The 18,463-nt window shown below is 47.0% G+C and overlaps 1 protein-coding gene across 1 annotated transcript in view; it reads right to left on the bottom strand.

Moving 5' to 3' along the window:
• Nucleotides 1-18,463, bottom strand: part of lactb (lactamase, beta) — a 69,530-nt gene that overhangs the window by 9,155 nt on the left and 41,912 nt on the right. Inside the window, exons 4-5 of the mRNA XM_087981956.1 lie at nucleotides 15,848-16,229; nucleotides 6,105-6,270 (exon numbers count right to left, since the gene is read on the bottom strand). Of these exons, the coding sequence (XP_087838082.1) occupies nucleotides 6,105-6,270; nucleotides 15,848-16,229 (548 nt within the window). The remainder of the gene's footprint in view (nucleotides 1-6,104; nucleotides 6,271-15,847; nucleotides 16,230-18,463) is intronic.

Genomic DNA, 18,463 nt, shown 5'->3' on the forward strand with positions numbered 1-18,463 from the left:
CCCCATACAACTCTTATAGTTTCTCTCTCACCAACACTGTATCACTGCACGTCTCGGGGCTCCTTTTCCCAGTCCACGTCAGAAACTCTGCTCTCGGTACCAGTGCAACGTCTGGCTGAGGCATAATCTCCCTATTCCTGTATTCAATTCCCCTTACAATAGATTATAGCATTCTAATAGCTTTCCTGATTATTTGCTGCACCTGCAGACTAACTTTTTGTGATTCATGCACTTGGACACCCAGATCCCTCTGCATGTCACATCTCTGCAACTTCTCCCCATTTAGATTTTTAAAAAAATTCTTCCTGCCAAAATGGACAATTTTACATTTCCCCATATAATACTCCATTTGCCACATTTTTGCCCACTGACTTAAACTATCTATACCCTTCTGTTCTTTACATCTTCACAAACTTGGTTTCTTGCCTATCTCAGTGTCAACAACAAATTTAGCAAACATGACCAGAGTCCTTTGGCAATGTTGGCAAGGTCAGCCCATCCTTATTTTCCCAGAAGCCAAGTGGTGTGTGAGATCATTTCAGAGGGCAATTCGGAGTCACTATGTTGTGAGTCTAGAGTCACATGTAGGTCAGACCAGGTAAGGACAGCAGATTTCCTCCCCAAAAGAAATAAGTGAGGTGGTATTTTCTTACAACAATCGATGGTAGTTGTCTTAGTCACCATTCCTCAGACTGCTTTCCCTGATTTATTTACTGAGTAGGATTTGAAACCATGCCCCCTGAGCTTTAAGCTCAGTAGTCATCAGTTGCAGAAAATAAAAGCTTATGATGCAGAGGGTAACAAATTGGTATCTAACTTACAGCAGTGTCAACACTTCAGAAAGTAAGTGACTGACTGCAAAAGGTAAAAAGTGCTATGTGAATGCAAGTTTCCCTTGAGTCACTGTTGGGGCGGCACAGTGGTTAGCACTGCTACCTCACAGTGCCAGGGACCCGGGTTCAATTCCAGCCTCTGTATAGAGTTTGCACATTCTTCCCGTGTCAGTGTGGGCTTCCTCCTGGTGTTCCAATTTCCTCCCAAAGTCCAAAGCTGTGCAGGTTAGATTAGATTCTCTACAGTGTGGAAACAAGCCCACACCGCCCCTCCGAAGAGAAACCCACCCAAACCCATTCCCCTGCCCTATATTTATCCCTGACTAATGCACCTAACACTATGGGCAATTTAGCAGGGCCAATTCACCTGACCTGCACATCTTTGGACTGTGGGAGGAAACCGGAGCACCCGGAGGAAACCTACGCAGACACGGGGAGAAAGTGCAAACTCCACACAGGTTAGGGTGGATTGGCCACACTAAATTGACCCTTGGTGTCCAGAGGTGTGCAGGCTAGGTGGGTTAGCCACGGGGAATACAGGGTTACAGGTATAAGGGGGTGGGATGCTCTTCGGAGGGTCGGTGTGGACTTGATGGGCCGAATGGCTTGCGTCCACACTGTTGAAATTCAGTGTTACACGAGAAAATAATCTGCCCTCAGCAAGATCTCACAAAGGAGTTAACTGATCAATGAACCTGTACTCTGGTGTTGATGAAGAGCAGAAGAGTACGGGATGTCACCCAGAACACTATATACAGGAGAGGATAACACACAGACAGAAGCATGCAACTGAATTCATGCATGGACACTTTCTCTAGTGCACCACATGGAGTGAAGACTATATGATGCTGCCAACTAAGCGATGGAGAGGAATGGAAACAGATGGGAGACATTAACTTTGGAGTGAGTTAAACATTCGAGGGATGCGTCACTAGCAGCTGCTTATGAGCCAAATGTCAGTCTTGAAATATCAGTCGGGTTTCACATTGTTGCTACATCAGAATGACATTGTTTTACATTGTTAGCCCGTTCTAATCTCTTGGACCGATGAGCATCAGGAATTTCCACTGTTCAGCCCAACATGCCCCTGTCAACATTTGTCGATGATCGATGGATACAATTTCACACGTTCGGCAGTGGCACAATTTAAGGAGTTACGGGAAAGATAATAACTTCTGACATGTTCCTGCTCCCAGTGAAGGCACTGACAAGTTTGGAACCCGACGTTACTAAGTTATTGCGGGTCAGCTTTCTCTGGCCCAGTCTTGATGATTACATCTGCAGTCCGACCCCAGTGGCACAGCCAAGAAAGTGGAGATGACAGAAAAACTGTAACAAGGGGCTACATGCTCTCGTCTTGGGGGGGGGGGGGGGGGGGAATGGGGGCAAGGGGAACCTGAGAAGATTTGGACATTTTTTTGGGAAAGCAAATCTTAGCAGGACTTATACACTTAATGGTAAGGTCCTAGGGAGTGTTGCTGAACAAAGAGACCTTGGAGTGCAGGTTCATAGCTCCTTGAAAGTGGAGTCGCAGGTAGATAGGATACTGAAGAAGGCTTTTGGTATGCTTTCCTTTATTGGTCAGAGTACTGAGTACAGGAGTTGGGAGGTCATGTTGCAGCTGTACAGGTCATTGGTTAGGCCACTGTTAGAATTCTGCAAGCAATTCTGGTCTCCTTCCTATCGGAAAGATGATGTGAAACTTGAAAGGGTTCAGAAAAGATTTACAAGGATGTTGCCAGGGTTGGAGGATAAGAAGAGGATGAACAGGCTGGCGATGTTTTCCCTGGAGCGTCGGAGGCTGAAGGGTGACCTTATAGAGGTTTACAAAATTATGAGGGGCATGGATAGGATAAGTAGACAAAGTCTTTTCCCTGGGGTTGGGGAGTCCAGAACTAGAGGGCATAGGTTTAGGGTGAGAGGGGAAAGATATAAAAGAGACCTAAGGGGCAACTTTTCATGCAGAGGGTGGTACGTGTATGGAATGAGCTGCCAGAGGAAGTGGCAGAGGCTGGTACAATTTAAACGGCATCATTTAAAAGGCATCTGGATGGGTACATGAATAGGAAGGGTTTGGAGAGATATGGGCCGGGCACTGGCAGGTGGGACTAGATTGGGTTGGGATATCTGGTCGGTATGGACAGGTTGGACCGAAGGATCTGTTTCCGTGCTGTAAATCTGCATGACTCTGTGACTCTATAACTGCATTTGGAGAAAATCCAAGTCCTTACCCTCCAGCAGCTGGAATGGCAACAGGGTCTGGGATCCGCAGTAAATGTCAAGGACAGCACCTGACCTTCCAGGTGCTGTTCCTTATCACAATTGCACTGAAGACCTAACGTAACAATAATCATTTGTTGTGACTGGGTTAATAGTCATTGTTCAAGCATCAGGTTACTTTGTTCATGGGAGATGAGCATCACTGGGAAGGCTAGCATTGTTGCCCATTCCAAATTGTCCATAAGGTTGTAGCTTCAATGAGAACGAGGGACTGGAAAGGTTACCAACGACTAGGACATAAAATCTGCAGGAAGGAAAGGTAATGGTGTGAATGAGAGACTGTCATAGTGCCATAGCACCGGAGTGCTGAGTTTGACCAGTTACGCGTTCCAATCAGAGTCTCTGTAAAAAGGAAATGATGGGGTTGTGGGAACCTGCAAAGGAGATCTGGAGGGCCATTTCAGACAGCAGTTAAGAGTCAACCGTATTGCAAAAGGTCTGGAGTCACATGCAGGCCAGACCTGGTGAGGACAGTAGATTCCCTTCTCAACAGTAAGCCAGAGGGGTTTTTAACAATCATTGATGATCGACCTTTGGTTATCACTACAGAGACTAGCTTTATATTCCTGATTAACTAACTGCATGTAAATTCATCAGCTGCAGGGATGGGATTTGAAGCTGAATACCTGGAGCTTTAGTCCGAGCCTTTTCCATCACTCGTCCAGCGACGTTACTATCATCTCTCCAAAGGGAGCACCGTTTGATCTGAGCCAGAGGTTTGTGGGCTCAAGCCATAGTCAAAGGGGTTTGATACAACATCTCAGCTGACATTACAACGCCATGATGCACTGAGAGTGCATCACTCTTACTGAGGCACTGATTTTCAAATGAGATGTTACAGGTTGCATTGTTAAGAAAGAGCCTGTTCTATGAAAAGCAAGAGTTCCTCTGATAACCAATGCTTACCCCTCAAACAACTTCACAGATAAAACAGGTGTTGCTCATCATTTTGCTCTTTCTAAGGCCTTTTGATCATCAAATTGAAATGACTGCATTTCAGTGATGTTCTTCATTGGCTATGAAGCAATCTGGGATGCCCTGACAATGTAAAAAGTGCTCGGAAAAGCATGAACTTTCTTCTCATCAGTATCCAGCGGCAACAATTGCTTGCAAGATATAATGCTGAAAATGTGTTGCTGGGAAAGCGCAGCAGGTCAGGCAGCATCCAAGGAGCAGGAGAATCGACGTTTCGGGCACGAGCCGTTCTTCAGGAATGGCTCATGCCTGAAACGTCGTATCTCCTGCTCCTTGGATGCTGCCTGACCTGCTGCGCTTTTCCAGCAACACATTTTCAGCTCTGATCTCCAGCATCTGCAGTCCTCACTTTCTCCTGCAAGATATAATGCCCAGATATCGAGTTAATTCTCTGCATAGCACTGGCCCTCTGATTATTGAGTGATTACATTGTGCACTATCAGGCTGAAGGTTTACATCTCAATGTGTATGCAGCCTCTAACAACTGTACAGAATCCTTAGTAGACAAACAGGAGGCTGGAAGCACACAGCAGGTCAGGCAGCATCAGGAGGCGAAGAAGTCAACGTTTCAGATATAACCCTTCTTTAGGACTAGATGAAGAAGGGGCTATGCCTGAAACATTGAGTTCTCCACCTCCTGATGCTGCCAGGCCTGCTGTGTTCTTCCAGCCTCCTGCCTGTCTAGTTTGGAATCCAGAATCTACAGGGGTTTTTTTTATCTCTAATTCTGTATTGAATCCTTACTGCTTTGTATCCCTTCCAATTCTCAAACAGAATGGATGCACTAGTCATCCTCCATAGACAGGGAAGTTCCACATAATAACTTTTTACACTTGGCAACAAATGGCCTCCCCAACTCCCATCATTCCCCTTACACTGAACTCCAAAAGGACTGACTGGAACACGTACCTGGTCATGCTCAGCATTCTAGTGCTATGATAGTCTCTAATTCATGCCATTACCTTTCCTTTCCACAGCCATTCCAACTTAGTCATTGGTAACCTTTCCAGTTCCTCATTTGCACTGCAGCCTGTCACAACAGTGGTCTTTTTAAGGTTACTGTGCCCTTGAGGTTTTTTCCAGAGGGAGGGTAATTGGCCAGGCTCCAACTAGGCTGGATTTGAAAGGTTTATTGGGGCCCTTTTTAGTTTACCCCCGACAGATAATGCTTCTGGCCTAAGGCTTTCATGTCTTAAAAGATTCTGGTATAATCAAAGGGGAGTGGCCAGCTAGCTGTGTAGCTAGCCTTCGTTTAGATGAGAGTTTTTGACTCAGTTCAGCAGCAACGTGTGTGAAGAAAGGCTGATGGGACTAGTACAGCTGGGTACTATCTCTCTCTAACTTCAAGCGTGTAAGCCCTGATTTGTTTCATTTTTACTCTTTGTGCTAAGGGGTGTGTTTATTGGGACTGTTGCAAGTATTTTCGGAACAGCGTCATTAAGTTGGGATAGTCTGTCGGGGTTTTGGATAGGACAAGTTATCCAGTATTCTATTTTCTGTGCTTTGTGGTTCATCCTGTAATTTTGTAAATAAAATCTGTTTGTTTCAAACTTGGCAGTTGCATCAGCTAATTCACTCCAGGAATATCCACATTACCGAAACAAATGGCAAAGTTATGGTCTGGGTCACCTGCTTAAGAATGTTTTGAGGGGTCGGGCCTAGTCCATAACAAGCGACAGCCTCATGCACTGATCACTCAGTAGCTGAGTATGCTCACTGGGTCTCACTCCTTTCAGGGCCCAGGACAAGGGAGTAGGAGTATAACAGGACCCAATAACCAGGAGACCCCAGGGGGGCTGCTGTGCTCAGTCAGATGACTGGGGCATTGCCAGCGCTCTGAGCGAGAAGTACCATCAGAGCCCTCAACTTCAATCCCTGGCTATGGCTCCTCGCCATGGAGGCACACTGCCATCTACAGGTAAGAAACAGGAGAAGGAAGACAATTCACTAGCTCAAGGAAAACCATCCGCTTGTTCATTTAAGGATTTGGGAAATCTGGGAAGCGGGAGAGACTACCTTGCTCGGTTGTATATGATTGGCTCGTGTTCATCTGGCACTGTCTGAAGCATGTCAAGATCCAAAAACAGCTTCTTCATGAGTTGTAAGAAATCCTGCTCAGCAGCCCTTTCCACCACAGCGCTGAGGAGGGTCCAGGCGTGCGTCGAATACAAGAACTGGCTTCCTGGAAAACCCAAGAGAGGAAGGTGGCATTAGAATTTCTCCTAGATTACGACCGAAAGCAACATCAGCTTCTGGAGGCACTTCCAAGCCTCAGAGAATGTGACAATCACACTCAGCTTGCTCTGCACGAGGTGGTGTTTTGAGTTAGAACAGAAAAACAGGATCCCCAGTGTATCCGGTGAAGCAGACTATCGAGCCCACACCAACCCTCCAAAGAGCATCCCTGCATTTCCCGTGGCCAATCCACTTAATCTGCACATCTTTGAGCTGTGAGAGGAAACCAGAGCACCCGGTGGAAATCCACATAGACGTGGGGAGCATGTGCAAACTCCACACAGACAGTCACCCAAGTCTTGCGTTGTTGATATTTTCTAATCAACTTGTTCGGAGATATTATTCCACACCTTTGGAGAGCTGCTTGGTATTATAAAACTAATCAAAATTATTAAATGCAAGTCCTTTAACCAGATTCCTAAATCCATTTAACAGTAGAGCAAGAAAAACAACATAATAATGGCATAAAGTGCTGGACAAACCCAGTAAACTGGGAGCATCTGGGTGAGACACCAAGTGCGATACTGTGCAGGAGATTCATATTGCACTCAAAACATTTTCTCTGCCTTTGTCTTCACAAACCCTGAGCTCCTTTGATGTAAGAGTCCACGTATGTTTTATTTTCAGACTACAAACTGAGGTCATGGTTGGACTGCTACGAGTGAATAATAGAGAGAGAAAACTTGAAAATCAAGCGTTGCATATTGTTGAGCAGTGCGAGATAACGCTGCTTTTTGAAACTGTAAGAAGGAGAATTCGAGACTGAGTGACACTAGGATCCAACAAGGTAAAAACAATGACTGCAGATGCTGGAAACCAGATTCTGGATTAGTGGTGCTGGAAGAGCACAGCAGTTCAGGCAGCATCCGAGGAGCAGGAAAATCAATGTCTCAGCATGCTCCTGCCCCACTGAACTCATTTCTACCTACCTCGACACTGTCCTACCCCCCCCAGTCCAAGAAGTCCCCACATACGTTCGAGACACCACCCACACCCTTCACCTCTTCCAAGACTTCCATTTCCCCGGCCCCTAACACCTCATCTTCACCATGGATATCCAATCCCTCTACACCTCCATCCGCCATGACCAGGACTTCGAAGCCCTCCGTTTCTTCCTCTCCTGACGTCTCCAACAGTACCCTTCCACCAACACACTCATTTGTTTGGCCAAACTGGTCCTTACCCTTAACAATTTCTCTTTTGAATTTTCCCACTTCCTCCAGACCAAAGGGGTAGCCATGGGCACCCGTATGGGCCCCAGCTATGCCTGTCTCTTTGTTGGTTATGTAAAACAGTCGATCTTCCGTAATTACACCGGCACCACTCCCCACCTCTTCCTCCGCTACATTGATGACTGCATTGGCGCCACCTCGTGCTCCCGCGAGGAGGTTGAGCAATTCATCAACTTCACCAAAACATTCCACCCTGACCTTAAATTCACTTGGACCATCTCTGACACCTCCCTCCCCTTCCTGGACCTCTCCATCTCCATTAATGACGACCGACTTGACACTGACATTTTTTACAAACCCACCGACTCTCACAGCTACCTGGATTACACCTCTGCCCACCCTACCTCCTGCAATAATGCCATCCCATATTCCCAATTCCTCCACCTCCGCCGTATCTGCTCCCAGGAGGACCAGTTCCACCACAGAACACACCAGATGGCCTCCTTCTTTAGAGACAGCAATTTCCCTTCCCACGTGGTTAAAGATGCCCTCCAACGCATCTTGTCCACATCCTGCATCTCCGCCCTCAGACCCCACCCCTCCAACCGTAACAAGGACAGAACGCCCCTGGTGCTGACCTTCCACCCTACCAACCTTTGCATAAACCAAATCATCCGCCGACATTTTCGCCACCTCCAAACAGACCCCACCACCAGGGATATATTTCCCTCCCCGCCCCTTTCCGCCTTCTGCAAAGACCATTCCCTCCGTGACTACCTGGTCAGGTCCACGACCCCCTACAACCCACCCTCCCATCCTGGCATCTTCCCCTGCCACCGCAGGAACTGTAAAACCTGCGCCCACACCTCCTCCCTCACCTCCATCCAAGGCCCTAAAGGAGACTTCCACATCCATCAAAGTTTTACCTGTACATCCACTAATATCATCTATTGTATCCATTGCTCCCGATGCGGTCTCCTCTACATTGGGGAGACTGGACGCTTCCTAGCAGAGCGCTTTAGGGAATATCTCCGGGACACCTGCACCAATCAACCACACCGCCCTGTGGCCCAACATTTCAACTCCCTCTCCAACTCTGCCGAAGACATGGAGGCCTTGGGCCTCCTTCACCGCCGCTCCCTCACCACCTGACGCCTGGAGGAAGAACGCCTCATCTTCCGCCTCGGAACACTTCAACCCCAGGGCATCAATGTGGACTTCAACAGTTTCCTCATTTCCCCTTCCCCCACCTTTTCCTAGTTCCAAACTTCCAGCTCAGCACTGTCCCCATAACATGTCCTACCTGCCTATCTTCTTTTCCACCTATCCACTCCACCCTCCCCTGACCTATCACCTTCATCCCCTCCCCCACTCACCTATTGTACTCTATGCTACTTTCTCCGCACCCCCTCCCTCCTCTAGCTTATCTCTCCACCCTTCAGGCTCTCTGCCTGTATTCCTGATGAAGGGCTTTTGCCCAAAACGTCGATTTTACTGCTCCTCGGATGCTGCCTGAACTGCTGTGCTCTTCCAGCATCACTAATCCAGATCCTGATACTAGGAGTCTTTTGAGTTAAGGAAATACTGCCTGGCAACAGCTCTCTGATTGGCTGAGCTGCAAAATGTTTTAAAGCTACAAGTGCCATTGCACCTGGAAAGTAAAAATTTCCAGAGCCTGTAGATAGAAAACATCCCTCCCTCTCTTGCTCTCTGTGTGGGGAGACACAAAACTTAAGAGTTCTAAAATAAGACAATACTTATGTCCACCCGATCAATCCTTGAATCAAAGAACTACCTACAGACAGCAGTGGGTCATCATTGCTAAATTCAAAAGGATTGAGAGAAAATAACTCTCTACCTCGCAATCTGATCTTTTGATCTTCAGAATTTTGTTTACTCTGTTTATATTATTTCTCAACCATAGTAAGTGCATCAAACAGTCAGCGTTTTGGCTGTCTTAATCATGAATGTGTGCACGTGTATCTGGGGGTTTTAACAGGAACAGTTTAAGTTGTATAGCTGGAGATTAGAAATCCTTTACTTTCTCCAGTCTTGTTAAAGTTAAGTGTGTTGCAATAAGGAGGAGAAAGTGAGGACTGCAGATGCTGGAGATCAGAGCTGAAAATGTGTTGCTGGAAAAGCGCAGCAGGTCAGGCAGCATCCAGGGAACAGGAGAATCGACGTTTCGGGCATAAGCCCTTCTTCAGGAATGAGGAAAGTTTGTCCAGCAGGCTAAGATAAAAGGTAGGGAGGAGGGACTTGGGGGAGGGGCGTCGGAAATGTGATAGGTGGAAAGAGGTCAAGGTGAGGGTGATAGGTCAGACTGGGGTGGGGGCGGAGAGGTCAGGAAGAAGATTGCAGGTTAGGAAGGCGGTGCTGAATTCGATGGATTTGACTGAGACAAGGTGGGGGGAGGGGAAATGAGGAAACTGTTGAAATCCGAGTTCATCCCTTGTGGTTGGAGGGTTCCTAGGCGGAAGATAAGGCGCTCTTCCTCCAACCGTCGTGTTGTTATGGTCTGGCGATGGAGGAGTCCAAAGACCTGCATATCCTTGGTGGAGTGGGAGGGGGAGTTGAAGTGTTGAGTCACAGGGTGGTTGGGTTGGTTGGTCCGGGTGTCCCAGAGGTGTTCTCTGAAACGCTCCGCCAGTAGCCGGCCTGTCTCCCCAATATAGAGGAGGCCACATTGGGTGCAGAGGATGCAATAGATGATGTGTGTGGAGGTGCAGGTGAATCTGTGGCGGATAAGAAAGTTTCCTTTGGGGCCTTGGAGGGAGGTGAGGGGGGAGGTGTCGGAAGTGGAGGTTGGGTTAGTGGGGGGTGTGAATCTGACGAGGGAGTCACGGAGGGAGTGGTCTTTACGGAATGCTGATAGGGGAGGGGAGGGAAATATATCCTTGGTGGTGGGGTCCGTTTGGAGGTGGTGGAAATGACGGCGGATGATGCGCTGTGCATGGAGATTGGTGGGGTGGTAGGTGAGGACCAGTGGGGTTCTGTCCTGGTGGCGGTTGGAGGGGCGGGGCTCAAGGGCGGAGGAGCGGGAAGTGGAAGAGATGCGGTGGAGGGCATCGTCGACCATGTCGGGGGGGAAAATGCGGTTTTTGAAGAAGGAGGCCATCTGGGTTGTATTTGTTTGGAACTGGTCCTCCTGGGAGCAGATGCGGCGGAGACGAAGGAATTGGGAGAATGGGATGGCGTTTTTACAGGGGCCAGGGTGAGATGAGGTGTAGTCCAGGTAGCTGTGGGAGTCGGTCGGTTTGTAGTAGATGTCCGTGTTGATTCGGTTGCCTGAGATAGAAATAGAAAGGTCGAGGAAGGGGAGAGAGGAATCTGAGACTGTCCAGGTGAATTTGAGGTCGGGGTGGAAGGTGTTGGTGAAGTGGATGAACTGTTCAACCTCCTCGTGGGAGCACGAGGCGGCACCGATACAGTCATCGATGTAGCGGAGGAAAAGGTGGGGGGTGGGGCCAGTGTAGCTGCGGAAGATGGACTGTTCCACATATCCTATGAAGAGGCAGGCATAGCTGGGGCCCATGCGGGTGCCCATGGCTACTCCTTTCGTTTGGAGGAAGTGGGAGGATTGGAAAGAGAAGTTGTTCAGGGTGAGGACCAGTTCAGTCAGTCAAAGGAGGGTGTCAGTGGAAGGGTACTGGTCGGTACGGCGGGAAAGGAAGAAGCGGAGGGCTTTGAGTCCTTCGTGATGGGGGATGGAGGTGTACAGGGACTGGATGTCCATGGTGAAAATAAGGCATTGGGGACCGGGAAAGCGAAAATCATGGAGCAGGTGGAGGGCATGGGTGGTGTCCCAAACGTAGGTGGGGTTGCAATAAGTATTACTGACAAAACTTGAATTGAATCGCTTTTTTTATTCACTTGTGGGACAAGGACATTGCAGGCTGACCAGCATTTATAGCCCCTTGAGAAGGTGGTGGTGAGCTATTGATTTGAACTGCTGCAGTCCATGTGCTGTTGGTGGACCCACAATGCCGTTAAGGAGGGAATTCCCAGGATTCTGACCCGGCGACAGTGAAGGAATGGCAATATATTTCCAAGTCAGGGCGGTGAGTGATTTGGAGAGGAACTAGCAGTGGTGATATTCCCGTGTGTCTGCGGCCCTTGTCCTTCCAAATGGAAGCAGTTGTGGGTTTGGAAATAGCTAATTTCTGCAATACATCTTGTAGATTGTACGTATTGCTGCTACTGAGCACTGGTGGTGGAGGGGGTGAATGCTTGTGAATGTGGTGGCAGTTTTTTCGTGGATGATGTCAAGCTTCTTGAGTGTTGTTGAAATCCAGACAAGTTGGGAATATTCCATCACATTACTGAATTATGCCTAATAGATGGTGGACAGGCTTTGGGGATCAGGATGTGAATTACTCACTGCAATATTCCTAGCTTCTGACCTACACTTGTAGCCACTGAATTTATAAGGCAAGTCTAGTTACGTTTATGGTCAATGGCAACCCCTAGGATTTTGATGGCGGAGAATTCAGTGATGGTAACACTATTGAATGTCAAGGGCCAGTGGTTAGATTGTCTCTTGTTGAAGATAGTCATTGCCTGACATGTGTGTGATGTGAATGTTACTTGTCAGCCCAATTCTGGATATTGTCCAGATTTTGTTACATTTGAACATCAGTATCTGAGGACTCGCGAATAGTGCTGAACGTAGTGTAATCTTGGGGGAAAATCCCCACTTTGACCTTGTGATGAAGGGAAGGTCATTGATGAAGCAGCTAAGGATGGTTGGGCCTAGGACACTACCCTGAGAAACCCCTGCAGAGATGTCCTGGAGCTGAGATGACTGACCTCCAACAACCACAACCATCTTTCTAGGTGCCAGGTATGATTCCAATCAGAGGAGAATTTGATTAGATTCCCAACAGTGTGGATACAGGCCATTTGGCCCAACAAGTCCACACCGACCCTCCAGAAAGTAACCTACCCAGACCCATTTCCCTCTGACTAATACACCTAACATTATGGGCAATTTAGTCTGGCCAATTCACCTGACCTGCACACCTTTGGATTGTGGGAGGAAACTGGAGCACCCGGAGGAAACCCACACAGACACGGGGAGAATGTACTCCACACAGACAGTGACCTGAGGCTCGAATCGAACCTGGGACCCTGGTGCTGTGAGGCAGCAGGGCTAACCACTGAGCCACCGTGTTGCCCCCAAACCCACTGACTGCTGTTTTGTGAGGGCTCCTTGATGCCAACTCGGTCCAATGTGGCCTTGATGTCCTGAACTGCAGTCAGTCAGGCAAACTGGTCATCTGGGTGCCTTATACATTTTGGGATGATTTGTGGTATAGTGGGACACAATTACCAGGGCGCACTTCCCCAGTAAGTCATGGCACCACACTTTGCTTGTATTTCAGCATCCGAGAAGCAGGCAAAAGCCCTCCATCATTGCTTTACATTGCAACAACAATTTACACTGACGTAGCGCTGCCAATGTAGTAAAGGAGCTGGCACAGGAGGTTAAACAAACAAAACGTGACATTTGAGTGAAATAAGACACTAGTAGAGCCAATCAAAAGCTTGGTTTTAAGAAGCACCTTAAAGGGGGGAGGGGGAAGACAGGTGACAAGGTGTTGGGAGGGAGTTCCAGTTCGTAGGTCGCCAGTAATGCTACAGTGACTAAAATTAGGGATGGTCAAGAGACCTGGAATGGTGAGCCATAAATACATCGAGGGATGTGGGGCTGCAGGAGATTGCAGTCTTTTGTTGCCGATCCCCCACTGACCATGAGAGGGTGCTGGTGAGCCTCCTTCTCAGCCCAATGCAGGCCCTGTGGTAGGAGAACATCTGTACTGCTACTGGGGAGGAAGTTCCACAATTCTGACACGCGTTCCCTCAATTCAGCAAGAGGCTCCTGCAGACCAGAAAGTAGAAAGTGTAACCCCTTCATTCAAGAAGTGAGGTGGCAGAAGACAGGAAACTATAGGCCAGTTGGCTTGACGTCCATGTGGCGAAGGTGTTAGGAAGGATCACAAAGGAATCATAGCTGCACAATTACAAAAACTCAAGCTAGCTGGAAGGATTCAGTGTGGTTTTGTCAAAAGGAAATCACATTTATTCGATTATTGCCATCCTTTAATAAGTGCTGAGGATAAAGAGATTGTGTATACAAATTGCACTTGGATTTCTAGAAGGTATCTGATAAGGTGCTACATCAAAGGTTATAGTAGAAAATAAAAACCCATGGTTTGGGGGGTAAGATTAGCATGGAGAGAAGATTAGCTGCTGGCAGAAAACAGACAGTGAGCATTATTGTTTATTGACCTTTGGAGTAGCACAGTGGCTCAGTGGTTAGCACTGCTGTCTCACAGCACCAGGGACCTGGGTTTGATACTACCCTTGGATAACTGTCTGTGTGGAGTTTGCACATTTCCTCATGACTGCATGGGTTTCCTCCCACAGTCCAAAGATATGCAGTTAGGGTGGATTGGCCATGCTAAATTAGAGTGGCGCAGGAAAGTCAACATTTTGGGCAAAAGCCCTTCATTTCCTGATGAAGGGCTTTTGCCTGCTCCTCGGATGCTGCCTGACCTGCTGTGCTTTTCCAGCACCACTCTAATCTCCAGCATCTGCAGCACCCACTTCTGCCTGGCCATGCTAAATTGCCCATTGTGTCCAGGGATATGCAAGCTATGTGGGTCAGCCTTGGGAAATGCAGGGTTACAGGGATGGAGTGGGTCTGGGTAGGGTGCTCTTTGGAGGGTTAGTATGGATCTGAATGGCCAGTTTCCACCCTGTAGAGATTCTATGACAGATGTGCCAAGCAGAGATCTGTGTAGAGGCCTCAACTTTTTACAACTTACATTAAGTGAGGGAAGTGAACACATGAGGTTCACTAGGTTCACAGGCGACACCAAAAATGGAAGGAAAATATATTGTGTTGGAGACATACAAAAGTTGCAAAGAGACACAGATAGGCCCAAAAACAGAAGTTGCTGGAAAAGCTCAGCAAGTCTGGCCGCATCTGTGAAGAAAAATCAGATTAATGTTTCGGGTCCGGCGACCGTTCCTCAGAATGTTAACTCTGATTTCTCTTCACAGACCTACTGAGCTTTTCCAGCAACCTCTGCTTTCGTTTCTGACTTACAGCGTCCGCAGTTTTTTCGACTTATGCAGATAGGTTGTTTGAGTGGCCAAAATCCCAGCAGATGAAGAATAACATGAGAAAACGTGAAATTGTTCGCTATGGTCAGAAGAACAAAAAAGGCAGTGGATTATTTAAGCAGTGAACAACTGCAGGACTCCAAGGTACAGAGGGAGGTTAAGTTCTGGTGCAAGACTCTCAAAAAGCTAACGTTCAGGTACTGAACGTAATCAAGAAGGCTAAAGAAATGCTACCTTTTATTTAAAGGGGAATTGCGCCTAACACTAAGGATGTTATGCTTTAGTTATACAGGGTATTTGGTGAGACCACATCTTGAATACTGCATCACGTCTGCAACACAAATTCCCAGCTCGGCGAACAGAACCACAACTGCATGCAGTTTTGGTCTCTTACTTATGGAAGAATGTAAATGTACTGGAGGTGGTTCAGAGAAGGTTTACTAGATTGATATCTGGAATGAGAGGTTGTCTTGTGAGAGGAGAAAGATTTTAAAAAGACATGAGGGTCAACCTTGTACACAGAGAGTGGTTCGTGTGGGGAATGAACTTCCTGAGGAAGTGGTGGATGCGGGTATAGTTATTACGTTTAAAAGACGTTTGGAGAAGTACATTGAATAAGAGGGATATGAGACAAGCGCAGGTAGGTGGGACTAGTTTAGTTTGGGAACATGGTTGGCGTGGACTGGTTGGACCGAAGGGTCTACTTCCATGCTGTGTGACACTTTGAGAGGTGTGACAGGCTGCACTTGTTTCCACTGGAGTTTAGAAGATCAAGGGGTGACAAAATCGATGTGAGAATGGTTTGGACAAAGCCGATGTTGAAAGGATGTGTGTCAGTCCTGAACTAAATTAAGGTTGGCCCCTTTCTGGACAAAGATGAGGAAAATTTGTTTATTTCAGGGGGCTGTGCAATTCTGCAACACTCTGTCTCAGAATATGGTGAAGGGGAGGTCAGAAAAGATTTTTAGTTCAGAAGTGGATAGATTCTGGTTAGGCAGGATGATGTGGCACAGCAGACTCGAGGGGCTGAATGGTCTACTTCTGTATTTGGTATTTTTGAGGTGCTCAGAACTCTATTGATCAGTCTCCAACCCTGCAATTCTACCCGACTGTTCACCGCAGTTGACATTTGAAGCGTATTTTTGTACATATTATTTTTAACACCACCTTAATTCAAGCCTAGCATTCTGTTCTATAGAGCAACCGTAATTTTTCTCTTACCAGGTTTGAACATCAAGGGATCATTCTCGAAGAGCTCCAGTGACTTAAAAACACTGTCAAACTTCTCCTTGATATAGAATTCGTTGTAGACAGAATCTGCCTTAATTTGGATGGTTTTGTTGTTTCGCCCTGAGTTTTCAGTACTGTCACTTTCTGATTTTGGCCGTTTGTTGTGATCACCCTCCTTCCTCCGTTTCAATGTCTCCTTCTGCTTCTCTGTGTCTCCTTTTTCTTTACTGTCTTGATCAGAAGCTTTGGACTCCACCTCCTCTTTAACAAGCATCTTGTCCTTTTCTTTTTGCTTCTGCACCTTTTTAATATCCTTCTCGTAATGCCGGATGCCACTCAGATGAGACAGTAACAGTCTGGTAGTTATTGTCACCTATTGCAAGACATGGAGTAGCATTTTTCAGAGATTTTAAACAATCCATGATTATAGTATCTTACGTCCAAGTGCACTTGCTGTTATTATGTTTCTGAATCCACAGATTTTATAAATTTCAATGGACCACCCTTACAATGGAAATTGCCTATGTAAACCTGTCACACTGCGATTGTGGGCAGCACGGTGGCACAGTGGTTAGCACTGCTGCCTAACAGCGCCGGAGACCCGGGTTCAATTCCCGCCTCAGGCGACTGACTGTGTGGAGTTTGCACGTTCTCCCCGTGTCTGTGTGGGTTTCCTCCGGGTGCTCCGGTTTCCTCCCACAGTCCAAAGATGTGCAGGTCAGGTGAATTGGCCATGCTAAATTGCCCGTAGTGTTAGGTAAGGGGTAATGTAGGGGTATGGGTGGGTTGCGGGTCGGTGTGGACTTGTTGGGCCGAAGGGCCTGTTTCCACACTAATGTAATCTAATCTAATCTACACCTCCCAATCTTTGATGGCGCTATTGCATCTCAATTGTGTGTTTCCTGGCTCCTCAGCCTGGACTCCTGCATTCCAAACAACACTACTTTCCAAATTGTCATCAGACTAGCTGTTCAAGAGTAAGTAATATTGAAGTTACGAGAGAAAGACGCATTACATAGAAATATATGAATTAGAAGCAGGAGATGGTTCCACTATTCAAAAAGATTATGGCTAATCTAATCGCTCCACATTCCTGCTACCCCAACAACCTGTCACCCCCTTGTTTATCAAGCATCTATTTACCTCTGCTTTAAAAATAATGAGAAAGACTATTCCAAAGTCTCATGTCCCTCTGGGGAGAAAGGTTTTCCCTCAGCTCTCTCTCAAATGGGTGACCTTTAATTATTAAGCAGTGACCCAGGTTCTAGAAGTGAACTGCTTCTAGATCCGGGTTTTCTAGGTCATCTCCCTCCATTGTGTCAATACCATTATTAACAAACAAGGCCAACCCTCCACCTTTTCTGAGCCTCCTAAATGTTCTGCACCCTTTAATATTTAGGTCCCAATTGAAGTCATCCTGCACTCGTGTCTCTGTAATGGCTGTAATGTCCTATAATGACTTTTGTAACTCCTAATTTTATCTGTTGATTTACTTAGAAATGAACTCTGTCCCTTCTTGCCAAAATTATTTTCCATATTACTGCCTTTCTCTCTTGCCTTGTCTCTACTCTTTGGTTTACCTACAGTTTCCCAAATTTGACCCCTTGACCTGCTACTTTGGTTAATGCCCTTTCCACTTCCCCAGACAGGCTGCTTATTACAATGCTCCACAGCATTGGTTGAGTCATAGACTGTTACAGTCTTCACTTTCACCCATACTGGAGTGTGTGCCCCGTGAACCAGAATCTGTTTCTCCCACACTAGTCTATGAGCCACGCATTTGTTTCCCTAATCTTATTACCCCTATACCAATTTCTCATGGCACAGATAATAACCCAGAGATGATCTTCTTTGAGGTTTTTAATTTGCTGGGTGGCTCCTCAGTTTGACCTCTTGCCCTGCCTGTATTGTTACACAGAGTCATAGAGATGTACAGCATGGAAACAGACCCTTCGGTCCAACACGTCCATGCCGACCAGATAACCCAACCCAATCTAGACCCACCTACCAGCACCCGGCCCATATCCCTCCAAACCCGGAGGGTCGGTGTGCACTTGTTGGGCTGAAGGGCCTTTTTCCACACTGTGTAGGGATTCTAGGATTCTATGAAATTTGGCACAATCCCTACATATGTTCTGTGATTACTCTCACTACACCACAGACTATATCCATGGAGAATGGGATTAGGTCGAAATTAAGAACAAAGTGATGGAGAAACTCTGCAGGTTTGGCAGCTTGTGTGGAGAGAGAACAGAGTGAACATTTTGAGTCCAGGATGACTTCTCTTCATAATATAGCGACGGTCACTTGTGTTCAATTCAAAGTATTAACTCTGTTTCTCTCTATCATCATCAGAAGTTGTTCTGGGCTCAGAATTTTAAGTCTGCTTTCTCTCATAGAGTCATAGAGATGTACAGTAGGGAAACAGACCCTTCTGTCCAACCCGTCCATGCCAACCAGATATCCCAACCCAATCTAGTCCCACCTGCCAGCACCCGGCCCATATCCCTCCAAACCCTTCCTATTCATATACCCATCCAAATGCCTCTTAAATGTCGCAATTGTACCAGCCTCCACCACATCCTCTGGCAGCTCATTCCATACACG

The sequence above is a fragment of the Chiloscyllium plagiosum genome, unplaced genomic scaffold (assembly GCF_037043375.1).
Source record: "Chiloscyllium plagiosum isolate Xiang-an unplaced genomic scaffold, Cpla_swu_hap1 HiC_scaffold_42, whole genome shotgun sequence".
Classification (NCBI taxonomy): domain Eukaryota; kingdom Metazoa; phylum Chordata; class Chondrichthyes; order Orectolobiformes; family Hemiscylliidae; genus Chiloscyllium; species Chiloscyllium plagiosum.